General features: G+C 33.7%; 1 protein-coding gene across 3 annotated transcripts in view; it reads left to right on the top strand.

Annotated features, from left to right (window-relative positions):
• The window catches only part of LOC110034001, a 28,074-nt gene extending 15,302 nt beyond the window's left edge, over positions 1-12,772 (top strand). For all 3 annotated transcript variants that reach the window (XM_020738215.1, XM_020738214.1, XM_020738216.1), the window contains 8 exons: positions 1,142-1,235; positions 2,787-2,884; positions 3,138-3,207; positions 3,866-3,954; positions 10,751-10,867; positions 11,046-11,122; positions 11,794-11,838; positions 11,923-12,772. In XM_020738215.1, coding sequence (XP_020593874.1) covers positions 1,142-1,235; positions 2,787-2,884; positions 3,138-3,207; positions 3,866-3,954; positions 10,751-10,867; positions 11,046-11,122; positions 11,794-11,838; positions 11,923-12,448 — 1,116 coding nt within the window. In that variant the 3' untranslated portion in view covers positions 12,449-12,772. The remainder of the gene's footprint in view (positions 1-1,141; positions 1,236-2,786; positions 2,885-3,137; positions 3,208-3,865; positions 3,955-10,750; positions 10,868-11,045; positions 11,123-11,793; positions 11,839-11,922) is intronic.
• The last annotated feature ends 5,303 nt before the right edge of the window (positions 12,773-18,075 follow it).

An 18,075-nucleotide genomic window follows, 5' to 3' on the forward strand; every position in this document is an offset into this window, starting at 1 on the left:
TATCTAGGATTATGCATAAATTGGCTTAGAAAACTTACAACATAAGTTATGTTTAGATAAGCTTCATAATTAGCTTTTATTACCTCCCTTTGTCAACTTCTGGGCTATTGCCTGCCTCTCCATGTTTGTGGCACCATTCAGTTGGAAGTCTTGAGAGCTTTCATCCTATCTTACTTGCCTCATTTAGTAGATTGAGATTATATTTTTGTGTGAGATAAATATCCCAACATTTGAGTGGGCCACTCCAATTCCAAGAAAATATTTGACACATTTTTCAAATCTTGGACTTTAAATTCCTTCGATGGTTTTCATTTTTTTTTTTTTTTTTTTTTTTTTTTTGAGATCACGTCATCTAAATACGGTATGAGAATAATAATTTTGCATTTGTTGGATTTTTTATGAAAAGAGTGCTTTTGGATGCTTTGTTTGAATTTATCCCTTTCATTGCTTTTTTGCAATATGATATTTATTATGCATTTAAGTATGAAGTTTTTTATTCTTCTTGGGATCGTTTTTCTGCAGCTTTTGTTGCATGAACATTTTCCGTTAAAGCTATATTTTCCTGCTTGTGATTTCCCTCCTCCAACCTTTTATTCAACGGGGGATTCTCTCTCTCTAGTCTCCTTAAAAAAAAAATGCTAGTATAAGGTTTCTATACGCCCATGTTTGCTCTTTGATGTTTCTAATTGATGGGTTTTCTTTTCCAAATGTGCTTCTATTAAAATTTGGGAGAATCGCGGGGGCGTGGTTTTCTTAAATCTTTTTATGCCGTCAAAATCACTAGCGGAATTAAAACTTTCTTGTAAGTTTTGGCTAAGAGGGCGGGCTTTATTAAATGAGTGGATCTGAATGATCTAGATTTCATGCTAATTGGATTTTTTATTATTTTATTTTGGGTAAAACCTTGCATATGAATTCATTCTACTCATGGATGGCTACTGAATTCTGAAAAAACGTCAGAGATGTTAATCTATTTATGTTGTATTATAATTTTCTATTAATCATTAACATATTTAATTGATTGTTCTATTCTATATTCTTTCACACATTTGGTTATTGAACGCTATTTTTTTTCTTGAGATTTAGTCCATTTCTTGTTGGAGAATCACAGTAATCTTTTGGTAATTCTTTCGTTCTTTAGGAACTTTATCATGAGCTACATGCTTTGGATAGATTTGGCCAAGAATATCGTCGGAAACTCCATGATGAAGAGAATTCAGGCCTAATTCATGGAGGTGTGTTTGACTCTTTTATGTTGTTTTATGAGCCAATATCAAGATTACAGTATTTCTTTTTGATTTACTGAACTGCTTTTGATCTACTGAATTGCTAAGATGGTCGGGATGCTTTATTTTGGTTAAATCTAAGAACCTACCGGAAATTTTCTAGTTCAAGAATTTAATAAGTAGGTTTTTTTTTTAAAATTTGAACATCACGTGGGCCCCATTTGGTTTTGATTCCATTGTCGAAGTCCAGTCACACTTTTCAATGAAACTGATGATGCAGATTTTCTGAAAAAATATGTAAATTTCTAATTTTCAACTATCTTATTACTTTTGGTTTTTAGCATTTGATGTTTAGAAATTCAGAATAAAGCTATATTTTAAATTTTTTTGGGATTGAATTCACGCAGATACTCTCAGTTGAGAAAATGTGTATTTGTTGGCATAAAAGATTGCCTTTTCTTAGATATTTAATTTTTATATATTTTTTAGCAAGTCTAATGGGCTAGTTTAGAGAGCGTTTTGCAAAGATGATTTCTGAACACAATATTCGAAGAAAAGTGGGTAAAAAGACCATGTACTAATAAAATTATAGCTAAATTGTTGTCCTGAGCACCTTCTTGCCCCCAGTCGGCCAATAATTTTGTCCCTGCAAAGAATTTAGGATCAAATTATCGAAATTGACCCTATGTTACAGTATATCTGTTATCAATTGAGCTTAGACCTTAGGAAAAATAAACGCCTATCCCGAACTTGAACTATTTATAAATATAGGATTATGCTATCCTTTCCTCTCAACAGTGATCTCTAATTTTAGGTTTTTTTTTGGAATCATTTATGATCCTATTTCTAAGTATTTATTATTATTATTTTATCATTGGAATATGGATGTTCAAGACTTTTATACTTTGTTTAGATTTGATTGTCCACAGTAAAGCCCGTGGTGATCGAAATATGTTTATTTGATAGCACTAGGAATGTTTCATTGATGGCATTAGAATTTAACCATCTTACCAGATACTATCCCAAAATGAAAATGAAGGCAATTTTTTTTTATGATAGATGGCTGAAACTTAAAGAAAGGCAAGGGCGCTAGTACCAACATCGGTGGCTTAATTATAATACTAAGAATTTCTTATGTTTCTGTGCAAAGAAATATCCACAGTTTTATGCATCAAAGACAACATTTATGTGTTTTACTTTCAACATTCACAAACTGTCTCTCAGAGAATTGTTTCAACATTTTTTAATTTTGGATTTAATGAAATTATAAGCGCATAAAGCAAAGGATAGAATCGGTTCTCAAGAACAAAAGGAGTACCTCAACTCATAGTGGGTTAGAAATGTGCTTCAGTCACTAAATCTCTTTGATCCTTCACCTGTTTTTTTAACTTATCTCCAATTCACTTCCACTGATTCACAATGTAAAAACTCACATAAGAAATGTGGTTATGTTTAGATTTGATTACTAGTTTTATTTATCATCACATTGAAATGTTCTCTTTTTTTGTAATTGTGTTGTTATGAATAATTCTTAGCCAAACATCTTTCATTTTTTTGCAGTTGACAATTGTCAGATTGTCAGGCAAGAACTGAAAAGCCAAGAGAAACATGTGAAAAGCTTAAAGAAGAAATCATTATGGTCTACGAACTTGGAAGAGGTCAGTTATCGCATTTTTCTTTATCCCGTCAAATTTTGCATTTCCATAGTTCATTTTAAAAGAAGTTGCTATTTGTCTTTAGCCTTGTTGCTCTCTCAGTCTTCCCCCCCCCCCCCCCCCCCTTTCCCTTCAATCCACAAGCACATCTATTTATATGCATATGATTTTATGAATACTTGTACGATTGAATAGCATGAATCTATAAGTTTTCCTTGACAAAAAACTATACTGTTTAGCATCTGCTCCTTTTCAGGTCATGGAGAAGCTTCTTGAAATTGCCCATTTCTTACATTTTGAGATTGACGAAGTCTTTGGAAATGCTGGTATTGCTTCTTGAACGAGGATTTTTAGTATTATAAGCATATTTATTTATTTATAATTTTATTAATTTGTTAAATCCATGGCCCTTTTTGATGGTGTTGATATTAGTTTTTTATTCGCTTGTATTAAAATAAAGGGAATTTTTCATTACATATCTCACACGTTAGCTTTCATATTCACATATATAGCACTTTGGTGCTTTAATCTTATGCATGAAAAAGTGTATTCCACTTTAAAAAGTGATAATAGTGTTATTTTTATGTGATATTAACGATTTGAGTGCTTTGTGGGTAAATATGAAATTTTAGGTGGGAGATATGTAAATAAATAAGAATTTTGTGCTATGTATGTAAATGCCCCCTAAATGAAATGCATGATTGAAAATTCACCAAATATACATGCAGTCCTCTATAGAAACATAGCCATGATTGTTTTATCTACAATCATCAAATTCTTGCTGCTATGTTACAAGGAGTTGCTCCTATTTAGAATTTTTAGTTATTTGTGCACAATTTTTTTTTCATACTTCAAAAACTCGAAGAATCATTTTACTTGCCCGTTAAAACATGGCCATGCTTTTCTCAGATGACGTCCTATCATAGTTCTACTGATAATTTTTTGTCATCTTTTTCTGTCATGAAATTGTGGATGGAAATAAAGCTGTGTCAGGATCCAATGGCCATCAGAGGCTGGGCCCAGCTGGCCTTGCGTTGCACTATGCAAATGTGATCAATCAGATAGACACCATTGTAAGTTGTTTTCTTTCATCTGATACCACCGAATTTTTTGACTTGTTTTTTAAGTCATATTTTTTGGGTGTATTTTTAACTATGCTATTACAACTTAGTCTATCTGTGTCAATTATGAAATGTTCTTGTCTAAATCATCTGGCATTAAAATCCTTTATAATTTTGTGTTGAGGTTAAGGAAAGATATATATCTCAAATGTTTTGAAGTCAACTAGGATATGAAGATGAAATTGTGAGCAATTGTATTAATATTTATGTGATGGAAATAGATTTTTTCTCATCCTACCATATTAGAAGTAGATTTTTTATAGAATTTATGAAGCATTTTGTTGAATTTTTTACTACGTAAGGTCTCGTAAAGTCCGTAGGCTCATGCAACTTGGGAGAGAACTTATTTTGGGAGAACTGTTGAGGAAAGAAGGAATATAATGGATGTCCGCCTCCCTCAAACCTTAATTCTTAACCTTATACAAGAGATTGAACAAGAGAGAAGAAAATGAGAGAGGGAAGTGGCATCCGGGAGAGAGAAGTAGATGGATGGATCGAGCCTCCTTAAGATAGGAGGTGGCTGAATTTATATATCCTTCTTCCCTCTGGTTTCTTTTTCCCCCTTTTTCTCAACAGAGGGAGAAACAAGATATAGGCTATATGATATAAGATCCGTCTACGATGTACTTGTGAGAAGATCACCACATGTCTATGAGATAGTTTTTAAATAGATGCTGACACCTTTTTGTCGTTGAATGATGTCTTTCACGTGGATGATTTACGAATCTCAAGGAGTGATTATGGAGGGCTTAGTAGGTCACTTCGACAAGTGAGCTTTGTGGATTACTTTGTTAAGCGAGCTTGACAAGTCACTTAAGAAATTGAGCTCGGCAGATTGCTCTGTCTAGCGAGCTCGATAGAGAACTTCAGCGAACAAGCTCGATAGGTTACTTCAGCAAGAGAGCTTGGTGGGTGGAGGTAATCTTGGTCTTTTGCTGTAAAAAAAATTGTGCCTTCTAGGCCCATGAAGTCTGCTAATGTATGTTTCGGCCAATGGGAGCTACTTATGAGTATACACATTTGTAGCTCTAGAGGTGTCTGTTAGGTAGAGCATTTGGCATATTGGATTTGAAATGTTCAAAAGAATGTTTGATATGTTTATTCTTTTTTTATTTATATTTTTTTAAAATTAGATTTTGCTTTGCAAATATATTTTCATTTTATTTTTGAGTCGGTGTACTTGTACCAAGCATAAGCATGAGCATGTGTGTGCATGCACATATGCATATGTGTGTACACATTCATTGTTCATGAAGTATATATTTTTTAGCCTCTCAAAAGTTTTCATGCTCTTAAAATAATATTGTATTATACGGACTATATGTTTCTTTCATGTATTTAGGAGAAAAGAATCTAGATTAATGCTGCTCTTTTTTTTAATGATATTATTGTTCGTTAAAAATGGTATTTGAAACTAATAAAATTTGGGTAGGTGGATCATTCTAAGTTCAATACATTGTCTTATACACAATTAATTAAAACATAAAGGAAATAGGCTAATTTGAGGATTGTATCTCTGCAGAAATTTCATGCTACTCTTTTTTTTTAATGATATTGTTGTTTGTTAGAAATGGTATTTGATACTAATAAAATTTGGGTAGGTGAATTATTCTAAGTTCAATACATTGTCTTATACACAATTAATCAAGTTGATTAAAAATAATTCTTTTAGGAATGAAAAAGGGAAGGAGGGTGGGAGACTTGAGGATACCATTATATATATATATATATATATATATATCTTTTTCGTTTTTTAATAAATTAGCCCTTGGGCCTTTTCATAAAATATATATATTAAAAAAGCCCAAGGGCTAATATATTAGAAAGGAGTGGTACAAAAATGGTTTGATGAGAGGGCCAAGGTAGGAACCCAAACTACCAGGTATACAACTCACACCAAAATCTTAAGAAAAAAAAGTACATATATACCCAAAACCATAATTATAAACTAGGCATATAATCTCTACCCTAAAATCTCCAAACAGAGCAAAATTCACAAGCCGTTTGGAAGTAGCAGTTGGATCGGTGAGAGCTATAAATGCCAAACAGATGAAGAAAATACTTGTTGAGATCTTCAAACTCTAATAGTGAGTCTTATTCCTATGTAAAATTCACAATCCGTTTCTGTTGGGTCACCCCCCAGATGCGTGTGTAGGCTGGCCAAAAGTCGACGTCGCAAACCAAAACAGATGTAAGATATACTTGTTGCATCAAGGACTTGAAGAAAGGGAGAATGAAGATATTTAGCCCTTGGGCTTTTTAATATATATATATATATTAGTGATTCTCCATTTTTTGGCACATGTAAAAGGCATACTTGGCTGCTCGATCCAACATTACGGCCAAATATTGAGCCTAGCTGCTTATGGGCTTTTGGTATCATTACTTGAACCCTTTGATTAGGTGTAGGGGTCACTTGAAGTAAATTCTACCTTTTAGCAGTCTTTCTTCTTTTCAAGTAGAAGATAGCAGATGTTAGTAGTGTAATAAAATGGATGTCTAAAAAAAACAAATACTTTTCATTATATAAAAAATCTTTTGTTGGAAACTAGAGAAGAAACTTCAATCTGATTTCTTAATTATAATTGAGTTGACATTTATGTTTCTTCGGTGATTAGTTTTCTAGTGGTTCATTCGACATTTTAAATGCTACAATGTAATAGCGCACAATATGAAAGAGCTCCTATGTCAACCCCTTTAAGAATGGTGGTGGGTCTGGCTTGATGACCCTTCTTTCATTCTTAACTCTTATTATTATTATATTCCATCTTTACAAATCTATCCATGTGATATATATAGCCTACGATAAATATTTTCACAATTCAAACATATGATATATATAGTTTATATTGAAATTTTATATTTTAGATTAGGTGATAGGTTGTATATTTTAGATTAGGTGATAGGTTGTGTTAAGGTTATTAGTACTTCCAATAGATATTTCTTGGGCACTTCCTTTAATCAGATTTAGTAGTCAAATCACTCAATTAGTTTGCTTTTTTGGTGATTCTACCATTAGGATAGACCTTAGTGGTGGTTCCAAACTTTCTTTTATCTTGAGAATTTTTTTCTATCTTAGTTTATAACCTTGACAGGAGGCTTGCTTCAATAGTTTTTAGATTGAATTAGATAGCATGCATAGTTGGAAGGATAAAACAAGTGATAGGGACAGGTATAGAGGTCGAGGATGAAGGAAGAAAGAGAGAGATATTCAGATAGAGCAGTTGGGAGGGAGGGAGGGAGGGAGGGAGCTTTTAGCATTCATTTAGATAAAAGTTGTTTTGATCATATCTAATACAATGCCTTTTAATTGAGGGTATTTTTGCATTTCAATTAATTAGATGATGGAGAACTGAACTTTGTTGCCGTTAAGATCCACATAAGAGTATCATGCTCCTAGGCTGACGGAGGGATCAATGGAGGCTTTAGGTCTATAGATTTGTATTAATCAAGATCTTAATTGAATTATCAAGTATATACCAATATGATATTGGATACCTTGGGTTAAGAGCTTCCAAATTATGTATAGCATGTGATGTAGAAAACTTTCAACAAACTCGTAACATTTGCAAGGCTTAATATATAATCCAAAAAAAAAATTACTAATCATTACCCTCGATGAAAATTGAATAAGCTATGGAATCCAGTTAAAAGAATAGATCCATGACAAGATTTAATTATCACAAAATCACACATGTGAATGAATTTTTATATAATCAAAAGAATTTTAGGCAATGGCTAATTTGACTGTGTGCTCAACTAATAACAAGAAAATGAGGAGAAAATAAGGAATAAAATGGTGAAAGTCACCATAAAAATAACATTTCTATGAATGTTATATCTTGCACTTGCCTGAGAATTTAAACTCTATAAGTACGATTTACACATTTAAAGAAAAAATTTACTTAACATAGAAATATTTTATTTATATTTCTTAGTTGTCTATTTAGAATTTTTAACAGAAACAAGTAAAATCTAAGGAAGAAACTACCAAAGAGGAGGAACCAAACAAAATGTTTCTGGAGGAATAAAAACAAGTGTAGAATATATTGATAGAGCTGAAACTACTAAACTCTCTACTATAGTCACTATTCTTGTGATACTTTTCAAATCATAAGAAAAAATTAAAGTAGAGTTAATTTATAAAATTTCTAATAGCCATCAAGTAACAATGTACTTGAAAGCGCCAGAAGGAGTGGGTAAGCATTGGATTTTTTGCATCATATGGCCTAAGATCAATGTTGATGGTAATATAACTTGGATTGTTAAATTTATGTTATGATGTTACTAATGAGACACGCTTCACCAAGTTTGATGTGCGTGGGACTATGCAGGAATCTTGATGTGATTGAGTGATGGAGGACTAGGAAAGCTTTTGTCCTATTTAAATGGCTTGTACAAAGCTCATTTGAGCCTGAATTATGAAATTCATGATAATAATATTGTGGTTAATTAGGAGCTATTTTTAATACTACAACCTTGCGACCATGGACCTCATGTTTCATGCTTTGATTATCTCTGTGTAACTTCTAAACAACATTGTTTCTTTTAGCCCCTACATAACTTAGTTTTATTAAAACTCTTGTTGGCTTATCAATGAGCAATGCTGAAGCACATCTAAGAGTTTTGGGATAAATTTGGCTGTTCTATTCAAATCACCATTAGAACTAATTCCAATGCCATGATAGATTTGTTGGTTAAGTCTTCATATGCACTAATCCATGAGGAAGTGCATGCTTAGTGCATAATTAGTGTGCTAATATTGGACCCCTAGAGAAATATTTGGGCGGTTCAACGCATGTATGATTTGTTTCGAGTTTGGGTTAACTAAAGTGACAACAAAATCAGGTTTTATTCATAGTAGCTTAAAAAAAATAGCCTGACATATTTTACTAGATTTAAAAAAATAGTTAAAAACTCATTAAATTATTATTCATGTTGTTTTTATTTGATTTCCATGTCCAAATTGGATTATTGTGTTCATTTTGGGCCAAATAGACACTAATCCAACAACACAGTTTAAGCATTTATCACGTTGTCTTGGCATAGGGGTTTGGGTTGAGATTTTTAACTTGGTTAATTACTAGATTGAGTCATTTTTTTAGTTGGTTCTGAATTTCACTTGTTAGAAGCACAAGCTCGCCTCATAGGTTTTACTAATCCAAATTAGTTCAATTTTTTTATGCAATATGTTATTGATGTGCTATACGCAAACGTATGAAAAAAAAAAGTGAACACAATACAAAGATGTTCAAATATTTATGCGATCAAATTTCAACGAAGCCTTTGTCTACAGGAGAGGAGAAGATTAATGCCTTGTCAATTAAGGCATAAAAGCTATAAGTAATGAAAAACTACTCCCCAGTCTTTTTAAAGTCTAAGTACTCCCTCCCTCAAAGAAGAAATCCCAAATAATCTTTCAAATTAGATTATGAAACCATAGCTATTGAGATGATATGTTGATGAGAAATCTAAATCGCTTGCAAACCTTATTAGAATCCTCCATATATAAAACTGTCCAAGCCTTCATGCATCCCAAGCATTTTGAGTCTTGAACAAAGACATAATTGTTTAAAAGTCTTGGGATTGTTGTATGCATGCAAACCAAGAAAATAGTCCATGTGTGGTATACCAAACAAGAATGGGGCTTAATTCTAGGTATCTTAATTTTCTATCCTCAATGCACGATCTCAATTGAAATTGAAACCATACCATTAAATATGGAACCAAATTGAATCGAACCAATTATATTGATTCCATTTTGCTTTGGATTTTTGTTTTGATAAAATAAGTCTTTGCTCAACAACAAGTCTTTATTCCACTAAGTGGAGTTGGCTACATGAATCCTATATTTCCTTTGCGTCCTATTGAGTGTCACACTCATTTAATTATAATAGATTAAGATCTTTTTTTATACAATATGTCCAAGTCTTTTTAGGTCTACCTCTGCCTTTCGTAACATAAGTTGAATCTAAAACATCTATTCTCCTAACCGAATCATCAGATGGTCGACGTTTAATGTGACCAAATCATCTAAGATGACTCTTTCTAATCTCATTAACCACTAGAGCTAAACCAACTTATCATGAATATATTCATTTCACATTTTGCTCATGTGTATGATACCTAAATAATAAATGAGGGAAAATTACTTTCTATTCACTAAGCATTCCATCATGAGATGGAATACCAAAATATAAAAATAAATAGATGAATCGTGATTGATGACTAGGATCTATTGATGAAATAGATTGATGGTTGAGTTGTTTTGGTGGAGATTACAACCCAAAACTATATAGTTATTTGCTAAATCGATTTGGTTTGGCTTGATGAAAACTCAAACATTAACTAAATCATAGATAACTAGTTTAGTTAAAATCTCAAATCTAGACCAAACTTGAGGTTTTTAATGGGCTTGGCTTGATTTTTCAGTTTGTCATAGTATATAGAGCCACCACATACGAATAGTGTACAAAATGCATACATGATTTTTTTTATCTGTCCATGATTATCACTTTCATACTATACATCTTCCCTCGGCTCATTCATTGACTAGTTTATTTCCTAGATTTTTGTTATTGTTTATGATAAAAATTTTGAGGCAACCGATTATACTGTTTGTTTCAACAGAATGATTTGGCCTTGAGCTTTTATCTGTTGAAGTCACCGCTCTTGCATTTTTCATCTCTTATAATTCCTCGAAACAATATGTTCATGAGATTTGATTAAGAGCTCAGGGTTATTTTAGGTATCCCGATCCGGTTCTGTTCCACCAAGCACGAGAGATGCATTGTACCAAAACTTGCCACCAGCAATAAAATCTACACTACGCTGGAGACTGCAAGAATTTCAACTCAATGAAAAGGTACAAAATATTATGAAGCTAGAATTTGTGTTTTTCTTTTGGGATTTTTGAACCAGCATCATATCTTGAGGTGGGAAATAATCTACCAACTATGATGATCATTTTGGCTCAACTAAAATTATTTGTATGAAACACTGAGTGTCTTTTTAACTCAATTTTTTCCACGTTTTAATTTCAGCCGCCTGTTTCCCAAATCAAGGCTGAAATGGAGAAAACATTGCAGTGGCTGGCCCCAATGGCCAACAACACCACCAAGTGAGACACTTTTGGTTATCTTACAAAGCATACAAGCTTCTTTCGTTCATGTAAAATAACAATGAAACTTGGGATGGCCCACATTTTATTTAAATTATTTTATTCACGCATACCACATAATTTTTATGTATTTACATATTTAATATATAAACTTTACTTTTTACATTTATACCAGCCAAATATTTCATATCACATCAAATTAGCACTATTTTATCTTTTAAAATGTGAAATACACCTTTTTCATGCATTGTTAATTTGGCAATATGTAAAAATTGGTCTTTAGGTGCTAGGTATATAAATACATATGAATTAAATAGTATGTATGTAAATCTTCCTACATATTAATACTTTTGCCGCACTCATCTTCTACTTGCATAGAAACAGCACCAAGTAGCTCCTCTGTTTTTTCTTTAATTCTTTTAATTAACAAACATAGCAGCTCTGCAGTTTACATACATAGCATAGCACACAATTCTTATGTATTTGCATATTTATATTAGTGGCAATAGTACTATTTTTTATGTGATATTAAAGATTTGAGTGTTATGTGTCTAAATACGAAGTTCAGGTGCGAGATATGTAAATACATAATAATTGGGTGATACTTATGTAAGTTTCCCTTTATATTAATAATTTCACTAACTGTTATCATCTGCTGTGTAATGAATCAGAGCACACCACGGCTTCGGCTGGGTTGGAGAATGGGCGTGCATAGGGTAACTAATATTCAAATTTCTTAATTTTTTTTCGCCCTTATTCTCTTTCGTTAATGGAATTCATTCAAGCCCATCTTATTGTAGAACGGAGGCGGGTCATAAACCACTAGCTTACAGCAACTCAACAAGAATAGAGACTCTCTATCATGCCAAGAAGGAGAAGACCGAAGCCTACATATTAGACTTAATAGTTCTCCTCCATCACTTTATTAGCCTATTGAGACCCGGAAGATGCTTCTCCCTCGCTCGATCTCCCGTTAAATCTCTGATCCGCTTTCCCTCGCAGAAGATCTCGACATCCGCTCCGTTGCTTTCAGTCAAACTTCATCCCACCGCCACTTCCTCTTCATTGCTCACAATAGAAGACCAAGAGATCCTGAGAGGGCTGAAGTTCCACGAGATTTCACCGGGTATTAGCAAAAGCCAAGAGTTTGAGATCAGGCGGCCGAGGCTGAGCAAGTACCATAGACTGAGCAAGAGCAGCAACCATTCTCCGATAGCCGAGAGCAAGCACGAATTGAGGAAGATGCCATTGTTTCCCGTCATTGATTTTGACGTCGATCTTAACATGAGTTTGGATGTGATTGATAGAGTGGATGGACTATCATGAAATTATGAAAAGACAAGGGAAATTTACATGAGCTGCACACACTTTGTATGTACTTACATGTCTCACGCCTAAACTTTCATATTTACAGGCATGCCACTTCGGTGATTTTAGCTTGAAAATGTGTATTTAACTTTGAAAAAGTGATAATAGTGCCATTTTTTGAGTGATTTGTGTAAATATGATGTATAGGTGTGAGACATGCAGATGCATAAGAATTGTGTGCTATGTAAAATTTGATTTGGACAATTTTGTTGTTATTGGATCAATTTTGATATGAGTGTAATACACTTGTTAATTGATTAATCGTTTATTACGCTCTCAAAATAAATTTAATGATGATATAATTTATCTGATGAAAATTTGATAAGAATATTTTGACTCAGATGTTCTCCATTGTTAATGAGTGCCGTTCAACCCTGGGAATACCCTTCTTTTGTGCTGTGTATTGGGTGTGATTTCCAGGTTTTGGTTCCCAGCGGAGTTGGGATGTGATTTGTATGGATCAATTGTTCCCAGAATTTGGAGCAAAGGCTAATTTGCCCAAATATATGATTTGCAGGATATTTTTATAAGTATATGCAGGCATTTGAATGGCTGGAGCTTGACTCAAGTAAGCAGAAATGTTTGATGTTTCATTGAAATGCTAAGCTATTTTTGTTTCAATGTTCTTGTCTATTAAGGTGCACTTTGGAAAATCTATGTCTGGGAGTTTTATTTGTGTTTCGCTTGATAAATGTTGAAATTTTATATCATTTATTTATACTGTATTTTTTTTTTAAAAAAAATGTATATAAGAGATTTGGGTGGTATAAATATAAAAATTGAAGTTTAGCTGATAGATATGTAAATATATAGGAATTAAAAAAATCAAAGTTATGGACACTTGTTTAGTCCCACATAGGTGGGGAGTTTACATGCACTCTTAGGAGGGTTTTAAATGCAAGAAATTCTTCTTTTGCATGCTAGACATGTGGCTTGGCCCCCATGAGAGTGATGGTCGTTGGACTTTAACTTGAGTCGAACATGAAGTTAATTTGAGCAAATAAATTTAAATTGAGCTGAACACAAACATATTTCGTACAAATAATTTGGAACATGAGCTAAACATAATAAAAAAAGAAAAGAGATAAAATCATTGATCACACACGAAAAAGTTTTGGGCTTTGCTCAAACTTGCCTTATTTACACCCCTAATTATGGACAACCAACAAAAAACATGACTTAAGTGGAAAATTGGTTTATTATTTTAGACTTTACATTAGAAAATTTTTTAAGAAAAGGTATAAAAAAGAATAACAAAATTTGGTTATCCTAAAAATTCTTTTGAAAAACTCTTACATTTGCAAATAAATACATTTTTTTTTGTAGGGTTAGCACTTGAGGCAGTTATTTTGAATATTTTATTCTGTTTCTAATACATATGTTATGCATTCAAACACAATAGATAAATATAAATCATATCAGTTGAAGCCTAATTCAAGCACAATATATAAATGTGCTTCATATATATTGAAGTCTGAGTCTTCCATTTTTTGCTTCTGTTGCTGACATTTTTTTAGGAAAATGTTGTGATTCACCTGGACTTCTAAAGATTACCAATTGAGTGATGTAAAAATGAAAAAAAAAACTGATAACAAAGAAGTGATATTTCTTCTTAAGGTTTTGGCAATCACCAGCTTGTCGTATAGACCATAGTTAAAAGTGATAATAGTACTTGGTTGTGTCTTAGATGGTTACTTCACGAGCATAAGTTAGTAATAGAAGTTGTAAAAATAAACTATAGAAGTTATGAGTCACATAGGATGTAGTTGGTCACATAGGATTTAGGTTATGGTACCCTAAACCCTAAACCTTAAACTCTAGTTGGTCACATTGGTTGTAGTATTGAATTGTGATAGCGTTAATAGGTCACAAAGTTCGAAGTTGAGAGCTATATGAGTTGTGGGTCGCGTGGGCCATAGATGGTCATGGAAGCCATAATGGCGAACCGCGAAGATGTTTGTAGGTTGTAGAGGTAGGAGTCGGGAGCTACACGAGCTGTAAGCTACGTAGGCCATAATTAGTCACATGGGTCGTAGTGGTGAGTTGTGATGACATATGGAGGCTAAAAAGACCTGAGTCAAAAGCTACACGAGCAACAAATCACATAGGTTGTATTTGGTTACATTGGTCGTATTGATGAGCTGCGATGATGTTCGTTGGCCACTTGGTTGGATTCGGGAGTGGTATGAGTTGTGAGCCACCCATCCATAATTGGTCACATAGGCTGTAGTGATGAGCTATGATAATATTTGAAGGCTGCAGAAATAGATTTGAGAGCTGGATAAGCTGTGATATCTTATGTAAACCATAGAGGCTGGAGTTGGAAGTTACATAAATGTGATAACCTTCGTAGGTCACAGAAGATGGAGTTGAAAGTTACATTAGCTGTAATAAAGTTTGTAAGCCACAAAGGTCAGAGTTACGAGCTGCATGAGCTGAGATGACGATAGAGGATGGAGTTGAGAGGTGCTTGAGATGATATAACATTCGTAAGCCACTAGGGCCAAAGTTGGGAGCTACACGAGCTATGCTAATGTCTATAGGTTTCTAAGGATAGAGTTGGGAGTTGCTTGATTTGTGAACTATGTAGGATTTAATTGGTCACATAGATCGAAGTCGTAACCAACAATAACATTTGTAGGCTGTGGAGGTCAGAGATTGGGACTGCATGGGTTGTGGATCACATAGGCCATAGTTGAGCACGTAGGCCATAGTCTGGAACAACACCTGTAGGTCACAGAGGCTGGAGTTGGGGGCTGCATGAGCCATGAGCTATAAATTTTATAGTTGGTCAGATGAGTCATAATAGTGTAAGTTGGCTGCAAAGACAGTGGTATGGAGCCGCAGTTGTAATGAACCACGCAGGTCATAGACCATAATGGGGAACTATGAGGAGAGAAGTTTAGGAGTACTAAGGGGGTCATAGTATGTGGGGTGTGTTGTTACAACTTCTTTAGGATGTGTTATTACACTATCTTCATGATGCATTGTTACACCATATTTGGGATGTGTTGTTTTACCATCTTTAGAGTGCATACTGCTTCGTTGGGAGCTTTGTTGTTTTGCAAAATATGTTGAGATGCCGCAACACATGTTGTGATTCCATAAGGGGCTTCATTGAGAGGAGCAATTGGTGATTGATCGTGGTCGATGACAGTCGTTGAGCGGTAGTCTACAGTTGTTCGTGACTGCAGTAGTTTGCGGTGTTAACTGTATCTTTCGTGTAGAACACTTGGGTTCTACTCCTCCAAGTTCTGATCTTCCTCTAGTTCAATGTCTAGCTCCCAGAACCTGGTCCTCTCTCAAGAAGGGGGAATACTCTATTTACAGAGTATGAGAAAGTCCTCTCTACAAATAAGAAAGAAATTCATACCACTTTATCAGATAGACTGGGGAGAATCCCTTAATCATATGACGTTTGGCGAACATTCGAGTGCTTTAATAATTTCAAAATTGAGCGATCTTGAGCTCATTGGATTTGTCCCGCTAAGACGCTCAATTTGACTATAAATTTGTCAGATTTGAAATCAATTCAACCATTCAATTATGCACTGAAATCTTCCAAAAGTGATTTATCGGTTTAATTTGGGCTTGATTTAATTCATGTTGGATCAATATTGGTATGATTGGGTTCGTCTCATCGAGCATGTCAATTTGATTATAATTTTGCTAAAATAAGAGTTCTAAATAATTTTTAATTGAAAATTAAACATTTTTCGCTAAAAAATTACCTCGATATTAGTGTTAGACGGTGAAAATTTGTTGATCTCGTATCATGTATATATATTACTTATTATGAAATTTAAGATCAAAATAATTCCAAACTCTTAACATTAAAATAAATTTGCCTTGTACAAAAGTGAAGTAGGATGATCGCACAATATTATTCTTTGAACATTTGAGTCATATATTTTGATGAGAATACATCATGTCGCCTTGAGATTGACTTATATGGACTTATGCATCAATCCATCAGATTTTAATATAGGCTTTATTTTAAAACAGCAGTTGAACATGTGAAAATGAACCTTTAATAATAATTATAATAATAATAATAATTATTATAATAATAATAATAATAATATTATTATTATTATTATTTAATTATTCATAACTTATTATTGCAATTGCACCAGTTGGATTAAAACCACAGTGAATTAAGGGTGCTGTTAGCATGGTCAATTAAAATCACTTCATTATTTTCTTTTTTAAAAACAACAAAGAAAGAAGAGGTCAACGGAAGAAGAAGCGACATGAAAATTAAGAGCTTAAAGTCAACCAAAGAGAAATATAAATTGACTACAAATAAAGTCAACATCCGTTGAACCGGCAACCTGCCGGCATGCCTAATAGCAAGCATGGTTTACCTGAGCTTGGCTTACCAGAAAAAGTCAACAAAAAACGGTGGAAAATGCAGTCCTTGTTGATCATAATTAAAGTTAGCAGAAGCAAAGATGACAAAATGTCATCATCAAGGGGAATGCAACCTCTCTTATCAGAAAAATTATTTCATATAGATAGCATTTGCAGAGATGCATATGCTATTCGATATCGACTGTCGATCAGAGCAAATGTGTATTTCGGTGGGTCTCATTTTTCATTTTTTTTTAAACTTGATCGACGGTCGAGATCGGACAGCGTATGCATCTCTGCGGAGTATGCATCTCTGCATACGGTGTCCGTATGGAATAATTTTTCATGTAATATAAGGTAATAATTGTACTCACTTAACTGAGAACACAGGTTAATGAATTAAAATTGGCAAAGAATAATGCGAGTTTAATGTATTTTCTTGATTAGAAGATGGGCTTTGAGCAAAGTGGCTTCAAAGATATGCTTTCGATTCATAAAAATAACTTACTCATAGTTGCATAAAACTGCAGTAATAAACTTTTTGAACTTCCGTATTAGAGGAGCCTATAAATTCAACACACAGTTCTTGGTTTCTTAGCCGTAAAATTGAATGCAATTTGGTAAAAGCAAGTTCTGTAGAAATACAATTTAATAACATGCATAGAGGAATTAAGCCATATGGGAGCGCATTGAGGAGAAAAATACTGTCAACTATATCCTTACCAGAAATAAAAGATGCTAGAGTAGGATGTGTTGAGAAATTAGGGCGAAGAAACATAGGAATCGACACAAATTCAGAAGAACACACAGAGATTTAACGAGGTTCGACAAAGATGCCTACGTCCTCGGGAGCAGAGCGGCGAATTCCTTTCAATATTCAGAAAAGAGATTACAGAATTTAGGATTACACCTAGGGTTACATACAGACCTATTTATAACTCTAGAAAACCCTAGAGTACAATATATAATTACCAAATTATCTCTGTACCTCACCCCCAACCCACATAAGGAAACTCCCTTAATTTGGACGGAATCTTCTGCTCCGTTCCAGAATCTGTCCCTTTATGGTATATGAGTCATATCTAACAAATCTCCACCTTGGCGAATATTCAACCCCTCATGAGAAATACATGATGAAGTTTTTTACATACCAGAAGTGCGTTGGGCCAACATGCTTCTCTAGCAACTGTAAGCATTCAACAAGTCCAAGCAATGCAAGAACTTGTTGATAG

This window comes from Phalaenopsis equestris, unplaced genomic scaffold (assembly GCF_001263595.1).
Source record: "Phalaenopsis equestris unplaced genomic scaffold, ASM126359v1 Scaffold001321, whole genome shotgun sequence".
In the NCBI taxonomy this organism is placed as follows: domain Eukaryota; kingdom Viridiplantae; phylum Streptophyta; class Magnoliopsida; order Asparagales; family Orchidaceae; genus Phalaenopsis; species Phalaenopsis equestris.